Source organism: Magallana gigas, chromosome 1 (assembly GCF_963853765.1).
Source record: "Magallana gigas chromosome 1, xbMagGiga1.1, whole genome shotgun sequence".
Lineage (NCBI taxonomy): Eukaryota > Metazoa > Mollusca > Bivalvia > Ostreida > Ostreidae > Magallana > Magallana gigas.
The window spans coordinates 41,106,793-41,124,956 of record NC_088853.1 but is presented as its reverse complement, the minus strand read 5'-3'; the positions used below and the strand labels follow the sequence as shown (position 1 = coordinate 41,124,956).

At 33.6% G+C, this 18,164-nt stretch overlaps 1 protein-coding gene across 1 annotated transcript in view; it reads right to left on the bottom strand.

Moving 5' to 3' along the window:
• Positions 1 to 17,632, bottom strand: part of LOC109620684 (uncharacterized) — a 54,410-nt gene extending 36,778 nt beyond the window's left edge. The window contains exons 1-7 of the mRNA XM_066086340.1: positions 17,314 to 17,632; positions 16,424 to 16,473; positions 14,587 to 14,692; positions 14,081 to 14,207; positions 13,224 to 13,339; positions 9,517 to 9,625; positions 1,738 to 1,853 (exon numbers count right to left, since the gene is read on the bottom strand). Of these exons, the coding sequence (XP_065942412.1) occupies positions 1,738 to 1,853; positions 9,517 to 9,625; positions 13,224 to 13,339; positions 14,081 to 14,207; positions 14,587 to 14,692; positions 16,424 to 16,473; positions 17,314 to 17,495 (806 nt within the window). The 5' untranslated portion in view covers positions 17,496 to 17,632. The remainder of the gene's footprint in view (positions 1 to 1,737; positions 1,854 to 9,516; positions 9,626 to 13,223; positions 13,340 to 14,080; positions 14,208 to 14,586; positions 14,693 to 16,423; positions 16,474 to 17,313) is intronic.
• Positions 17,633 to 18,164: the final 532 nt, after the last annotated feature.

Sequence of the window (18,164 nt, the reverse complement as noted above, 5' to 3'; positions counted from 1 at the left end):
AGATGGTTTCTTTGGATATCGGTAAGTAATATGGATCGAGATCGGTATTTAGAAATTGCAGTCACATGCGTGGATAATGCTAACTACCTGATATATGCCTACAAGACAAAACCTCTATTCAAACTTTTTTTTACTGGTTTTAAAGACTGTCCTTATAATGAAATAACTCCTCTTCAGCGCATTATTTTAATTTTAAAAACATTTTTTTTGTGGAAAATAAATCTATGCTCGTTGCTAAGCGAAAAGGATAAAGATGATATAGGTCAAATTATTTCCCCTTGTGTTTTTATCTCCCTTATGCACTGGAATATAGATCTCGGTCAGGATTTCATTTTGGATGTTTAAGGACTTTCAGGAATGAATGTTCAAAGAATTGAATTAAATTCAACCTTATAATGGATTGATGTTTATGCAGGACAAAAGTAAGCGGTCTAACGTGTTATATTTTCAAAACGAGAACGCAATCGACAGAACCCAGTCATGTTATAGTCCAATCCACACTTTGCAAAAGTTGTTCCCCTTTGCGGGGTCAACCCAAAGGTCAAAAGGGAAATATTTGGGCGTCCTGTGAAGAAATCTCTTGGAATTTAATTTATTCCTTCGATGTGTGGGTTGCCCCAATTTGGGGCAATAAAATTCACAGCGGAAACGGATTTCTAATGTCAAATGACGAAGTTACAGCCCTCTAAACTACAAAGGCTACTGTGAGAAATAAATGGGTTTTTCCCCAAAGATGGCGGCCAAGGGACATAACTTTTGTAAAGTGTGGATTGGTCTATTTCGCTGATTAATACCCCGGTAGGCCTAATTGATTGCAGTTGTCAGGATTTTTGATATATTTGTTTTTTTATCAATTTCTATGTCAGCTTGATTTCTTTGTTTTGAAATACACCTTTTAACGTTAGGTCTCAATTAGATCGGGCACGGATAAGACGTAATAAAGCGTGAATTACGTCAGACGTTGTTTTGTGACGTATGGATAATTACCTTAAATGATGTATCTAGAATCGGACAGCAGGCATAGCCTATTTCTGTCCTCTCCTTACAAACAGGGTTATAATAGCATTGTGTTATTAGGTTAATGATATGCAATAGGATTACTAAAAATACAAGCATGGTGCTTGAAAATAAATGATGTACAAACAGAAGATGTTAAGACAACATGAATTAATGAATGGAAAAGGAAAAACACAAAATAAGAGAAATATAAATGAAGAAACAAAATAGACTACCCCCCCCCCCCCAAAAAAAAAAAAAAACAAACCAAAACAAAACAAAACAAAACAAAAACGAACAAACAAACAAAAAACTTACAGAAGTAATAAAATAAAATAATAAAATTGCAATACAATATTTTGTTATGCTAAATATGAATAAATACAGTTAAATATTAATACATGTATTAAACTGTTGTAAAAAATGATATGTTTCAATCTTAAGTATTTTTTTTGGCGTTATTTGATTTCATTAAAAAAAAATAGAGGGTAGACATTTAACAGTCGTGAATTTAATTCTCTTTGGGGGGTTCGTGCAGATACAAAGGGAGCAAGCAGAAAAATATTATCATATCAAAATCATTAACTGCTGAAAAAATGAAACATTTTGTATTGTAATAGCATTGTTTTTAGTTTAGTTCGTATTTAGTCTAGTTATTTACATATGTAATTTAGTTCTCTCAGAGAGAGAGAGAGAGAGAGAGAGAGAGAGAGAGAGAGAGAGAGAGAGAGAGAGGCTTACTTTATCGGTGGCCACGGTATATGGCTCTTGTATCCCATACCGCGTCCTTGGCACATTGCGGCCATCACATAAAATCCCGGATGATCCCCCTTGTCCATCCGTGTTTGGTTCCGTAATTAGTAAAATAAAAATCATTCACATCCTGTATCGTTATTTTATACACTCGCGTATTTACACATGCGCACTACATATCTTCAAACACACGTATGGCTATCTGCAAATAACAATAAGAATAACTTTTTGTGTAAAGCAATTAATCAATAGGCTCTTGAGGGGAGCTCTGGTATAAATTATTCATTTACACCTGCCTGGGCAATGCAGGTGTCACAGCAGCAGTTCATGATCACTGAAGGATCAAGTCATGGCTGAGGCAAAAAAAATGCAGATGAATAATAACGTGTAAGATATCTGACCATCCCAGTTTTGTAACAGTGCGAAGTCATTTGAATTGTTGATGCGTGTTGTTTCCAGAAAGGGGGGGGGGGTGTGAAAAGGCCTTAGGCCCGGGCTTGGTTTTCAAACACATGATGATTGTGTAACTTCGACGTAAACAAAATTTCATGCCCTGTTAGATCCACTTGTTTTTTGTTTTTGTTTTTTTGCTACTAGTAGATTGTAAGGAAAGTGTTGTTTAAAAGGTTGTCAAGGGGCATTTTTTCCAGAAATTCGTATTGAATTTTTAATCTGTATCTATATATATAACGTTGCACAAATTTGGAAAGAATATATTGTGAAAAAAAAAATATTTAGCGGCACCTGAAATGCTATATAATTAAGTATATCTATCATAAATCAAAGAAAGATTTAACTTTGTAGTATATTACACTTAAGAAATAATACGAATATATATTTATCACATGTTTATCCCTTTATGCTGTGAATATCACTTATGTAATAATTTTTTTTCATATTCCACTGTGTGTTCTTGCGCCAGTTGACGTAATAATTTAACATTATAAATGTCCATTAACATGTAGCTTCAAGCAGATGATTTACGCAAAATGGAAAAAGTAACAACATAATTAATTTTTAAAAAAAAGAAAGTTATAAATGTGAATATTATACGGTTAATTTTTTTGACATGGATTAAAAAAAAATATTTTAGAAAATATAATGATAAATGATAAATATAATCGCCCGAGGGTTTATAGGATATGCTGAACACATTTCACAGATATACTGATGAATTGAACTTATCTGCTAATGTACAAAAAACCAAAATTGTAATTTTTAGAAACGGAAAATGTGTTCAAGATAATGAAAAATGGGAATACAATAGCAAATACGTAGAAGTAGTGAATCAATTTAACTATCTTTTGTATGTTGTTTAACTACAATGGTAAAATTTTATCTTCACAAAAGCACTGTGCAGCACAGGGAAATAAAGCAATGTTCAGCATATTTAGTAAAATGAAAGAATTGAATTTTAATGTTGAAAGTCAATTAAATGTTTTTGATATTTATGTAAAAAGTGTACTTAGTTATGGTGCTAAAATTTGGGGATTCCATAAAGGTCAATATGTAGAAAAAGTGCATATAAAATTTTGTAAGAAGGTTTTAAGTGTCAGAAAAAATACTTGCAACAGTGCAGTTTATTATGAAGTAGGTAGATTTCCACTAGAGATTTTCAGGAAACGAAAAAATTTTAAATACTGGTTTAAATTAAGAAACAGTAAAAACTGTATTTTAAAAGCATGCTACGAAGACATGGTGAAAAATAATGACATATGAATTTCAAATATTAGGAAAGAATTGTCCACCTTAGGCTTAGCCGATTTATATCGAAGTACTATGAAAGAATTTGTTATTTTAGATATTATATTTAATAGAATGTGTGATGTCTTTAAACAAAAAGTTGTTAACGATATAAGCATTGCATCAAAATGTATATTATATAAACATGTTGTTGATCATTTTTGTTTACAAGTTTACCTAAAGAAACCAATTCATGTAAAATATCGTAAATTAATTACACGCTTCCGGTTGTCCTCACATGACTTAAAGATTGAAACAGGGAGGTATGATAATTTAACACGTGATTGTCGAAAATGTGAATCTTGCAACTTAATGTAATTGATGATGAGTTCCATTTTTTACTTACTTGTCCATCACTTCGTATAGTTTAAGAGATAAGCATATTGAAAAATACTACTCCCGAAAACAAAGTGTCTATAAAGTTATACAGTTATTATCTACCTCTAATACTAAAAAACTGTGTAATTCAGGTAAATATTTATATTATGCAAACAAGCAACGGACTCTTCATGTGAATTATCCAAGTTGCTTATGTACACTTTGTTTTAACATGCCTTTAGCTTCTCAAAAGTGTCTTTATTTTCACTACTATTTATTACATGCTCCCGGGAGACCCATTTTCCTTATATGATCAACAAATTTTTTTATACGCAAATTTGATTTTTTTTTTAAACGGGGGAGGGGGGGACTCTGTGATAAGTCAATTTTAATATGTAAGTTTAAGTAAAATGTCTGCTGCAAGAAAAGAGGAAATTAAATGCTATGTACATTATGTTAAAATCTTTATTATTCAACAACATTTTATCTGAGATAAATTCTATACTGGCTTGCGACCAGTCTATAAATAAATAAAAAAATCATATGAATTATAAATAATGAAAATTTACTGGAAAAAATGGGTATGTTTATTTTATTTTGCATTCAAATTCACTCATTCATTGATTTATCATAATTCATTTTTTGATCACTTGATGCGCTCGCCCGAACGGTTGCACCGTAATACATATTAATTAATTTAAAACTTAGAAATTCTTATGAATCAAAATATGAATTCCTTACGAGACCTTAAATTTCCAATTAGAAAAAATTGTATTTATGATATCAGATTTAGAGAAGCAAGTTGGAGATTCTCTTTCAACGCTGGAAATCAAAGACATGCATTAAAATATTTTGGCCAGTTGGGGGGGGGGGGGGGGGGGGGGTTAACCATCTTGGCATCCCTTATTACCCCTCACACACACCCACACATTTACTCACAGATATGCATTAGGTTAAAATAAAATTAAAATCATTATGCACTTTAATTAAATAAGATTACGACCAAAACAAAATTAAATTACAGAATACCACCCATCCTAGATCCACGCCTGCTTAAAGAAAATTAAAGTCCATATTCAGGATCGACTAGGGCGCGCGCACTCGTAGTATATATCAACAGAGGACTATTTTATTGTAGTAAAGTTAAGTGTCCAATTCAAAGGGTGTAAAAAAAAGCCCAACAATCTTAATTGGAATATTTAAAAGGCCTATAATTCACCTAAGTATGACAAGGTAAAGACACTTACGCTAAGCATGCAGAATACGGTCCAATCATGCATCTTGCAAACTTGAGGCGTATCGATCGGTGGGGTATTGGATTTCTACGGAAGAGAATTAGGGCCATAATGGCAACGTTTTTTCTTATGTATAATACGCTTCTCTGAAGGTGAAAGTTTAAGGAAAGGGGAAATCTCGCAACTATCGAGAGCTTATTTCGTCTTTGAAACTTATGGCTTCCTTTGAATATCATCATATGTATGAACATGATATTTATTCCACGCCTTACATTTAAGTCCTGTTAAATTATCTAATTCAAATTACCTAGAAAGATTTTATCTATTACATTGTGTAAGTATTAGGTGTACTTTATTTACTCTTAATACCAAGGTAAATCAAAAATACATTAAAAAACAAGAGGCCCACATGCCACATTGCTCACCTGAGCAACGACAGACATAATAAAGCTTTATAATAGTCAAAATATCTGAATAATGCCATATAATAGATCCTGTATAAAAAAAAATCCCCTGCATATTCCTTTGTTTATCATTGAGCCCCTTTGTAACAGGATGATTTTACAGTTTTTATTATCACACATTGAGATTGTAGTTCTAGAGAAGATCTTAAACAACTGTTAAAACATGGATTGTAAATTTACTTTCATCAAATTATATTTACATTTTGCTGTGTTTTCAATTAAATTCTGTGATCTACCCTACCTGAGCTGAGGATGCTTCTATATGGGTAACAACTTTTCTGTCTGATCGATTTCTGAAAAGAAGATTTTTCTCTATACATATGTACATTCCTAAGTGAAAATTTGCCACCCTCCCCCTCTCGTTGTGGCCCAACCCTACCCCTGCAGCTAGATGATTTGAAAAGTTATGGAAAGTTATTTTAATAATTAATAACATCTTTGAACGTACTAGTATTTGAACGATCTTCAATGTACATTGTATCGCCGGTACGTGACATTTGCGAGGCTTGTTATATATACGGAGACAGTTTCATGTGTCGTACTTTGCTTGTTGCTGGCGATAGATCTATCTTTTGTGAAAAATTGTCCTTTTGTAACGGAATGATTACAAGAACATCGTGTATATAATAAACATGCCAATGTATAAATGCAATGAAATTTTCTTGGATTTTTTTTTTCTGGCCACAAAAACAATAACATCTGTGACATTACTTTTGAATCAACCCTCGTAATTAAGGTCACAAAGCACTTTTAGCAATGTCCTATATATATATATGAACTTTGAACAAATTCCAGTGGTCTGTATAAATTGATTCCTATCTTGCATCTGTATGCATGTGCAGTGTTATTCTCGCCATGTGTATAAGTTTCGCAATTCTTTGCTTGTAAACAGGTTCCATCCATTGACTTGAATTCTCTTAGACACATTTGTGTTTACAGAAAAATAATTTGAGACATTGGAATTCGCTTAGTCTTAATTTTGAGGGCGAAAGGGGGTGTAAATGAAACGAGGGCAAATATTTCTCTCTATATATATTTAGCATTCTTTCAAACGCTTCAAATGTTAAGTATAAGGATTTTCATAAAGCATTCATCGGCCATTGAATTTGTTCATCTCATTTTCTGTAAGAAAATATTTTAGATGTATAATTAGAAGAACTAACAAATAGAATCGGGTGTATAGAAAACTTGGTAGATTTTCTCTATTCATTAAGGTCAAGATCTAGTAAATGGTTCCAGAGTGTCTTTTTGGTGCTAGAACCATTGTGACGTCATAATTGATTTGATGAATCTTTCCCCGTATTTTACGGGTTTAGAGGAATTATGTATTTTGACATTCTATATTTATTCATGGGAAAAGTAATCCCGATACCTATATTCAATGTGACATCATTTTAAAGAGTAGGTCAAGAGCTTGTTTAATGTCGTTTTTGAAGGGACTGTAGGCAATCTAGAGATATTTCATTAGTTAAAAATGGACAAAACTCCGAGATCTGTTACTTTTATCCTTCATATTTCATAGAAAATGGTTGTTTAAAACATGATTTTTCATTGTGTTTACCAAATATTTAAGTCCCAGAACACCCTATGAAACACAGATATTGTTATGCAGAATCATTAAAAGAATTTATATCTTGAATATCACAAACCTGTAGGCACCTTTCATTTACTAGATCTTGACCTTAAGGTAGAGTAACACACCTGGAAAAGGTCAATCAAATTAACATTAATCTATTTGATTATGAAAGATTTAATGATCATATAGATAAACTTTACATATGTCAAATAAGCGAAAATTTTCCAGTTTGGGGATAAAAAAAAATGAATTATTATATCTAAAAAATTCAATTCAGAAAGTAACAACTGAAGTCCCTGCGTTATTCGAATTCGGGATGTATACGGATCACAAGCCCGGTACTTTATACACTCGGCTATGGAGTAAGTAACATGTTGCTGTTGATAAAATCCTTTTAATAAAACGAAATGTCGTTTCGATCAGAGGTCAGCCATTTTGTGATGATGTGTTACTCCACCTTAAAAGGAAATTGAGAAATTTTGAATACTATTTGAAGACTATTTATAATGTCTAGTTCGGGGGGGGGGGGGGGGGGGTGTTGTAACAGTTAATAAAAATTTGTTTATCTCTCTTATGCGAGAAAAGAAATGGGTACGTTAAGCAGCTCTATTTTGGAAGGAGTACACAATCAAAATGCTGCTTGTTTCAAGTGAAATGTGCAGATTGCGTAATCTTTGCTAAAAGTCAGACAAATCGCGTTTTGACATTTTTGACTTGTTTTGATGCAAGAAAAATATAGTTATACTAGACTTTGACCCGTGCGTGCACGGGTTGACATTACGTTTTATGTCAGGCATTTACGAAATAGATACATCAAATTTGCACATTCAGAACTCACGGAATTGTTCATATTAAACGCACTGAGTTAGAGTTATCTCCCGTATTTTCTTTCATGAACAGAATACAGATAGCAAATTTTTAATGTAAATTTATACGCATTTGTATCATCGTTTTTGAGTTTATCCATGCAAATGTGATTGTGGAAACATAAACTAAAAAGAGCAACCCGTGATTTAGCGTGAATGTAATGAGCATGCGTAAGGTTGTAAAATCCGAAAAATTCAGAATATTTCCGGATTTTTTAATGGAATTTCCGTCGATTATTAATAAGCGAAGCCTGATTGAAAAAAACAAAAACAAATTGGTCATCTCAAAGTACCAATGATGTTAAAAATATATAAAACAAAAGACAGTACTCTTCCGATTTCTCAGCATTAAAGCCAAAAAATTCGAGTCTGTTATTTTAATATAGTAGTATAGAAGATAGTATAGATAGATACATGTACATCCTACATTGTACCGGAAGTCCTACGCGTCTTGTTAAAATGGTTCTCAGTGCAGGATGTGTACATCTTAAATCAGACTGGTTGACTCATGTCAATAATTAAAGAAGAATAAGAATTTTTATTAAAAAGCAACTCTCAATCTTTTTATAAACTTTTACAAAAGTAACAGTTTGAATGGTGTACGCTTTCCAAAATGCCTGAAATAGAGCTGCATAAAGTGAAATAGACAGGCTACGTCACAGTTACGTTTGACAAAACAATTATATAAAAGTCCAAGCTCCTGTTAAATGAATCTACAGTGTATGTACTATTTTGGTGCAATGTACATGTACCGATTCTGAAACAGGAAAGAGTTAGGAATATATATTTCACTAGATCATGGATCTTAATTTTCATATAATTATATCCGATTATTAACATGACGGTATCATCCAACTTTATGATAAAAAAATAAATAAATTGTATTTCTAATAGAATTATTTAATTCATAATAATACAATACATTCATCATGTTTATGTACATAAAATAAATATACAACATATCATCACAGGTCGGTTTTTCGACACAGAATACACAAGAGCAGACTATGCATAAGTTCCCGTGCAAGTTTTGTCTTTAATCGACAAAGGGTCTGTAAATGCTTTCAATTGGCATAATCAATAACCTGTACGCAAAAAAAGCTACCGATTTCCAATGACACTATTCAGAGGAAAAAACTTCTCCAATCAAAACTTCTCGCGACTTTTAGGCAGAACTCGAAAATTTCGCTCGTTGATGGAAAGAAGTTTCCGACGAAATTCGGAACATTTTTCCGTTTGTCACAAAAGTCAGAAGTTGTGATTGTAACTCTCCCTTTAAAAGCAGCGAAGAAGCATTTTTTTTTGGAAATCAGTAAAGAGTGAGCCAATGAAACGGTTCCGTGCATCAAATTTATAATATTTGTAACAGAGGCGCATTTCACAAAACGCAGGCAAAGGCGGTGGCATAAATAGAGAAAAAAAAAATACTGTTATTAAATGTAATTTCGCACAAGCAAAATTTTCGCGTATAGCCTGAGGCGTTGGACTGTTTTTCAGTTTTAATTCGCGTGCGTGATATTTTTGCGTATGTACAACGGATGAATGTATTAATGTTACAGTTTCTAGGCAGCGTTGGGCTCTGCTATGGTATTATGTCCAGGAATCTTTTCATACACTTCAAACACAAAGTCTATGTCATTTTCCGTCACTGTTCCTTTTGGCACTTCTTTACAGCTGTAAAAATAAAAAAAAAATGAAATCAATTCCAATACTAAATCAATCTTGTTGACATTACTGAAGCAATCATACATCTATACAAAAATAACTATTGATTAAAAAAATTAATGCAAGCACTATAAATCCCCAGGTATTTGTATATATTCATTCAATTTTGTTTCAACAGAAATCGTTAGAAACTTTCAACATATTCCAAGAAATATCATAATGTCAGAATCAACAAATAGAGAGTGATGAACTATTAAAAGAAGCGGAAATCGTGAACATGCAGGTGTCTTAACAGTATTTCACCGCAGGTTCAAAACATGGCCAAAGATAATTGATTCTCGAGTTCCCCTTTGAATTTGGGACGTTTCCGCCCGCGACAGGGGCTGATTTTTTTATGAGATGAAAAAATAATGTGTAAGATGTCTGACTATCTCAGTTTTGTAATAATGCGAGGTGATTTGTTTATTTAATGCGTATTGTTTCCGGGGGGGGGGGGGGGGGGGTGAAAAGGCTTTCAAGCACATTGTGTAACGTAGACAAAGTCTCACTTCTTGCTGGATGCACGTGTGTTTTTGCTAGAAAATTGCAAGTTTTTTTTTTTAAAATACGGGGTTTTCCCAAGAAGTTCTTTTTAAATTTTATTATGTATTTAAACTTCCGCAATTTTGATATAATACAAAGAGCAGAACCACGTGACCTTTACATAGCAACTGTATTGTATTTCCAATGTAAACAATGTTGCTATCTTGTGTACTTGCGTATTGAGTTGTTTCTTCAGGGGTCTCTTACAGAAAAACTTATACCTAAACCTACTTCCGTGGAAGGAGGAACTTGACCAAATTATTTGAAACAGGAAAAAAGGTTGGTAAAACTGAGCTTCGGTTGACAAAAAAAAAAACCCAATACATTAACAGGAAATAATCTGACAATAATCTGACAAAGACCAGGCTATATCAAAACGAAAGTAGGTTGTCCATTTTATCGAAAAAAGAATCTGACCAAGTTTGTAGAGATATGGATTATCTAAAAATCAGTTGGGTAGCACGACTCCTGACGTAAAGAAACCATTGATGTTATTTGTTCAACAAGAATGCAAAGTAGTTTTTTGATTATGATACTTGTAGTAACTGGGCGTTCATTCAACTGATTTAATCGCAGGGTAAGGGTCAAACGTATATATATCTACATACATGTAACACGATACTGTACATGTAGCAAGGCAGATATGAGGAAATAAACCACAGGAAAAGAGGGGGACAGAAAAGTTAAATTTTCTATGGAAAAGAAATTCAGGATCTAAAACGAAGAGGAAGACATGGAGAAAATTTGTCGAGCACAACAGATGTCCAAGTGTCTAAGTATTAAGGGGGCTCAATGGACGTGGCTATTTTAGACTGTACTGATCTCCTGAAGAAGAAGAGCTCTATATACGTCAAAAAATACAGGAAAACATCCGAACGTTAAACGGTAAACTATACCATAATGGACTTTTCTTTTACTAAACAGTAACTTTTAGCTAAACAAATCATATCTTAAAAATTTTAGTTAGATCTGATGGTTAATTTCTTTAAAATCCAGCCTCTTTAAAAGTTCCGTTAGTATACTTGTGAAAATAACATCACAAAAATGGCCTTGAATCAATATGTTACATTTGTGTCTGTTTTTAGAAACCTACTTTTATTATTGATTGTTGAGTGGAAGCTAAGTGGAGTCATAATTGCAACATGTGAGTAGAATCATACATTGATCATTCATATAGTCAACATTCCAAAACAACATATTTAGATTATTGCTTTTTGTCACATTCCTTTCTCATCGAACATGAGACCACTGAGCCAAGAAATAAAATACAGAGGATGGAAATTCATATCCTCAGAAAAAACCAAAACAACGATTGTAGCATACCCCTCTTTCCTGAACACCCGGGGGCAGAGGAAAGAGAGGAAGACTCAAAACAAAATGGAGAAGAACAGTCGAGAAGGAGAGAGAGGAAAGTGGATGGGGATCCTGGGCTGAGGCGAGGGTTGCAGCTGCGGACAGAGATGGATGGAGACATTCTGTTGGTGCCTTATGCGCCACAACATGCACAAGGCACGAAGCGGTTAGGTAACAGGAAACTCATGAACATGAACATAAATAAAATCAGTGAAGTACAATAGATGAAAACATATGAACATCAGTATGAAGGTTTTTTTCCCTATTAGTACCGATAATATAGTATAGGCTGAATCGGTAGCCATATATTAATGAGGTAAGACTCTTTTTTTCTGTTGATGAAGAATAAATTATTTTTTTCAAATACATGTCTGTTTTTGTTTCATCTCATCTTGACGGGAAAGGCAACTTGTAATTTGCTTAAAAGATATCAAAATTATTTATTGCGGGTAAATTTGAATATATTTCAATAAATCATAACGTTAAGAAATTGCAAGTTGCCCAGGTATGGTATAGCATGTACGGATACCTGACGGTGACAACTAAGTACATGTCTTTATTTACTTTCACATGTATATACACCTCCTTTCGTATCTGTGTCTGAGTCCCTTCGGGGGCTTCTGGGAGGAGATAATGCGGGACATTCGGGGTCGACTGCAATATAACTGTATATGTTATATGAAGTCTTCACCCATTGCACATGTGTCCTAACTCCCAGCCGGGTATTACAAAGAAAGGAGACTAACATGTTAGGGCCATATACTAACCTATAGAAGTACTCTCTCATAAAGAACATCATAAGTGTATCCCCCCTCCCCCTTAAAAAAAAATCTGTGAATGTTTCATTAACACTACTCAGATCTCATCCAATCCCCTTACGAATTATTCCATATATCTTGGCTAAATTACCATTAATAAAATATTCAGATATTAGTTTAATATGTTTGTAAGACTGCAAGATAACATAGTGGCATAAAAAATCAAGCCATAAAAGGATCAAACCCTGGGCCTCTGGAATAAAGTGCATGTATGCTAATCACTGAGCTACTGACAGCAACACATCTTTCACACAGGTGACATCCACCCCCACCCCCCCCCCCCCCCCATTATGTAGAAATTCATCCCTAAAGTCAAATATTCTTGGAGTGAAGGAAATAATACTCTGACATGTTCCTAGGGAAGGATCAGGTCAGACAGATTGTGTTTTGGATTAATAATGTGATAATGTAAAACTAGGTGAAACCTTGAGTATTAACCTAGATTCAAACCCTGGGCCTCTCATGTATATGCAAGTGATTATCACCACTGAATAATTGAAATTCATATGATAAATGATGATCAGATATTCATACTTTTCAACCCGTTTAAACATGCTATCATTAATGATGGAGTGCCAATCTAATATAGTCTTCCAAGAAAGCATATTAATAAACTGAGAAAGACTCCATTATTAGACCATGTTTCACAATTTTCCTATGCATATTCTGGTATATGTACATGTATGAAACTAGTGAAATGTTTTAGTTCAAGTTAATGAATGGACGTAGCACAAGTATTGACTGTAAAGCTACATGTATGCATTTAAAGATGATTTCTTTTGAGGAGAAATAATCTCTCAACACAACTGAAACTCGTGTATTTTCCCACGATAACAATGGAGCAATAAACTTACTTGTCAATCTTTTCAAATACGCTTGGGTCTATCTGTGGTAAAAATGTGTCGCAGTCAAAATCCGCCAAGACTCTTGTCAGGTAGATCCGACAGGGAAAATCCGATTCCATGGCCGCCTGAATAAAATATCAGCAATGAAGTGAATGCAATCTCAAGGGGCAGATCCATGCCATTATTTCCTGGGAAAAGGAGGGTCAAACAAAACATAACATCAGTCTTTGGCTGTCTTTCTATGGTATAAATTATTTAAGTTGACTTTCTAAGGTATAAATTATTTTAGTTGACCCTATTTAAAATTGCAAGAGGGTACGGCCTTTGATAAGAACCCCTAACCCCATTTAAACTGGATCCAGTACTAATGGAATGAAAAGCCAGTACTAATTGAATGAATAGGAAATGGGTTTAGCATGATTTTTAGCCCAAAATAATGTACAAACATCTGTTACAAGAGTTGTCTCTCTTTACATGTACATACTTACGTAAACCAGTACATGTATGTAGCTAAATCTTGAATATTTTAACTATTATCATCAATGTTTAAAAAGGGGGGGGGGGGGTCTGAAGGATAATTGTGTTTGCATTTGGGGGTCTGAGTAATAAGTGTGAATTTTTCAAGGGGAGAGGGGTTGGAAGGGGGGGGGGGTTAGGAACACATTCCATTTCCTTTGTATCAAGGTCTTTTCAGGCTTTAATCTTAGCTAGCCTACCTCAATTTGTTATATCTGTGTCAACATTGTTGTGCTCACTTGTAAATTTTTTTTATTTTAAGTTACACTACAAAAATCATTTGACCTTTATATGCAGCAATTCACTACAACCAATGAATTTAAATTTTGTTGGCCTTACTCTATACTGACCTTATAGACAGAGCTTCCTCCAATGATGTGTACCCCCTCCACCTTGTCTGCTAGGTCACCTTTGTCGGTTACCATGGAAATGGCCTCCTCCAAACTCTTGGCCAGGTAGGCCCCTGTAGGTGCATGACTGTTGGACACATGATATACACATAAATTACATGACAGAGAATATAAAAAATTATGCATTATTTAATAATTTTTAGCAATCAATTGTATATATATCTATTTCATCGAAGTTTTCCAACTATAGGTGTGGACGTTATTATGTGGGTGTCTACCTATATCACCCACAGAGCCACCTTTTTTTGGAGAAAAAAAAAATAATAGTTTTCCCTCTCCTCATCAACTAAAAAATCAATACCCTATCAGCTGTCTAAGAAAATCATTAAATCAGTTTATCTAGTTGCTCTTCGGTCCTTTCATTTTTTTTCAAACATTTGCAGCCTAAAATCACCTCAGCTGATATGTAGTACTGAGGCTTGTGCTTGGGTTTTCTTAAGACTTACGTCATGGTTTTGCTAAGAATAATGTTGATTCTCTTTGGGAGGGGACGGAATTTCTCCGGAATGGAATTCCATGTTTTTCGTCCCATTATGAGTACATTCTTTTTGTCTGTAACAAAAATATGAAGTTTTATAAAACATTCACACATAATGAATTACCAGGATGGGGAGGTAAATCTGACAGCAAGTATGATGGATTTATAAGGATTCATTTCATTGGTCATCTTCCTACACGACAAGTTGTGCCCCAAAACATTTAGAAGGTAACTTAACAGGAATCTCGGATCATACATGTACCGGTACATTTCTATCAAATAAAATTAGAACCTATTTCAACATTATTACACTGCATCTTTTCAATCCCCCCCCCCAAAAAAAAACCAAAACTATCAATATCCTCTAAATCTCTTTCTCCTTCACAGTTCTGTTACTTCAGTAACCATGGTAACCTGCTACTATGACTCTTTTATTTTGGATTTGGGAAAATTAAAATGACCAATAAGCTGAAACAGACCTGGCAGCTGACAGTGAACTGTGACTGCCCAAGACTGATGAGGTCTGCTTGAAGCTTTACTTAATTAACTTAAAGAAGTAGAACTGCTTTGGCTGCCTCATCTGAACTAAATCAGCGTCTCGGGCGTCACTGTTCATGGTAACATGCCAGACTTTATCAACAAGAGGTTTTAACTGTATGTGTAGCTTCATGATTAAATTCCAAATCATGCAAAAACACCTGTGTTCTTCTTTATAGATCATTAAAACTACTGGTTATGTACACCACAAATACTTTTTCATTGAAGAGCCCATTTGCTTGTTACATGAATAAGTTCAAGATTCAATTTTTCTTACCAAATACATAGATCCCCACATCAAATTATATCAATCAAATAATACCATTCCTCATTTCCTACCATAAAACATATTAAAATCAAGTTGGCATACTTTCAATTAATTTGAATTTAAAACGATAGATTCCAGAAATTTTTTAACACAGATCAAATATGATAAACACAAAAATATAAATTACCGGTATTCAAATTGATCAGTAACATGCCATGAAATGAACAGACAAAGAGAAATAACTCATTTTAGTTTTAGAAAATATTTAAATCTGAGATTATCATGAATTGTTGGAAACATTGAAACATGCTCAGTAATATAGAACCATTTTAACAAGAGCTTGGACTTTGGGTAGTTGTGTTAAACAGCAATATGACGTAGGCCTTTCTATTTCATTGCTGGTCACTCAGCCATGGCTCCTTGAAATTAACAAGATCTGTCTGGCTTTTGAGCTAAGACTATGCAATTGGTGAACATTTTGCTTGAAACCTCGTCATTTTTAACTTGTTTTGATGCAAGAAATAGATACTAGTTACGTCCTACTGAAAGTCCAAGGTCTTGTTTTTAAAATGGGCTTTTTGGTTCTAGGATATCTGCAGCACGTGTAGTCTGTGGGATTAAATTTACATTTTACATGGGTACTGTGGAATCATTACAATGCGTGGTGGCTCAATTTTCGTGGTATTCGTGGGAAGCCCCTCCCCACGAATTTACATCCTCAACAAAAACAAATTTAGAAAGAGTTATCTTTGAAACTGAAACTGAAAACCTGCGCATCCACGAAAATTACATACCAACGAATAAGCCAAAAACCCACAATCCACAAAAATTGGCTCCCACAAATTTAAATGATTCCACGGTATTACAGAAGCTATTTGACTGTGACCTGGTTTACATAATAGGGGCAAGCCCAAAAAACATTAATTTTTGAATTATATATCGATCCATCTGTGTATCACTGAAAACTTTTCACTTTTAAGTGTTTGTTTCCAATACAAACCTGGATTGTCTGTCTGTGTTGTCATTTTCTTGAAAAATTCCATGTCTTTTCTGACAAAAATAAATTTTAATTATTGAAATATGAAGAGAAGATACATACTGTATGTGAAATCAACTAGACAAGACTGTCAAAACTAATTTTAAGTATGAGATAGCTCATTACATCAACATGATCAGGGCTATATTCTTTAAATGACAAAACGCCACAGGATGGCGATTTTAAATGGTTTGTAAAGTTGTCTGTATTGATCAATTTAATTACATTAAATCATGGCTCAGTGTTGTCTTTGTGAACCGCGGATCACTAGTTCAGGAGACTTTTGTTCTGATCCTATTCATGATATTTACTGATCTAAATTCTATACAATGATTGACTTATAACCCTATAAAGTCCATACCTCTTATGCATCATGTTATTCTTCATTAGGCCTATCAGTTAAATTAAATCACCTTTGCTGGTTTAAGAAAGTATTTTAATGGTTTGCCATTTTCAATTAAGAGGCTTTTAAAAATGGAAAAATTATAATACAATATGTGCATTGCGTTTGTAACATTTGGTACCAATTCAATTTTAATTTCTTTATTTACCAATTAAGGGCCCTCATGGGGCAACATGAAGATTGTACATACAACATCCAATGTACACATAAAACATTCAATAAACATATACAAGAGGGACAGAGTTGGATGTCCCTTGTACCTGCTAATTTCTTCAATTGTAGATTAATTGATGATTTGGAAACTGTTTGGAGTTTGCATAACTCTTTCAAAAGCATAGATTATGTTACACATGGGATATAGATCACATCATTTTAAATCTGACATCTAATCACCATTTACTCTCTCTAATTTCCGCAAAAAGGGACCCCAATGAACATTGTAAATATTTACTTCAATCTCCAAGGTAGCTGTCCATCTTTCCCGATCCCCCAGTCATTGCAAGCAGCTACAACTAAGTTCAGCTTTGTTGTCATTTTCAAGTTTTTGGCGGAAATCTGTAAACACCGGAAGAGAGAGAGGCCTAAATACCAGTGGCACTGTGATTTTCCTAAAAAAATTGCGCTGCACTTCATTTAATACCTATTTTTCCACATTTTCAATAAATGGCGTTAGATGACATCGTATCGAAACTTTTTATAAGAAATGTTTGTCTAATCGGGCATCGGAAGAATTGTTTACATATGTACGACCTTGACCTTTTTTTTTAGTGGTCCGTCGGTTTACCCAAAAGGACCATAGAGAAGAAATAAGATTATGAAAACTGCTGTACATTGCATTTTGGACTGTTGAATTGAATATTTATGGTTTATTATTATTTTATTAAAAATAATATTTTTTAAATAGTAATTAATTGACGTACGCCTACACAACGATGCAGGGCTATTTGACGCAATTTTTTAATCGATTGGTCCAAATAGGACTCGAAAATCATACAAGATCTCTTTTTATCTCATTTTGAAAAAATAGGGGGGGGGGGGGTGAATATTTTTGTATCTTCTCCATTCAAGGCATAAAAATGTTTTCCCGTCTTGATCTTCATAATTTTTTTTTCATCTTTAATGGATTGATAAATATTAATTTATGTGACTCTCTTTCACTTTAATAACTTTATGAAGATAAAATTACGTTCATTGCATATTTCATATTCCTTTTATTATAGGCTATATGTGTAAGAATTAAATACAATCTCTTATTTCTCACACCAACATTCAATTTCTTCATATATTGCATTATATGTAATG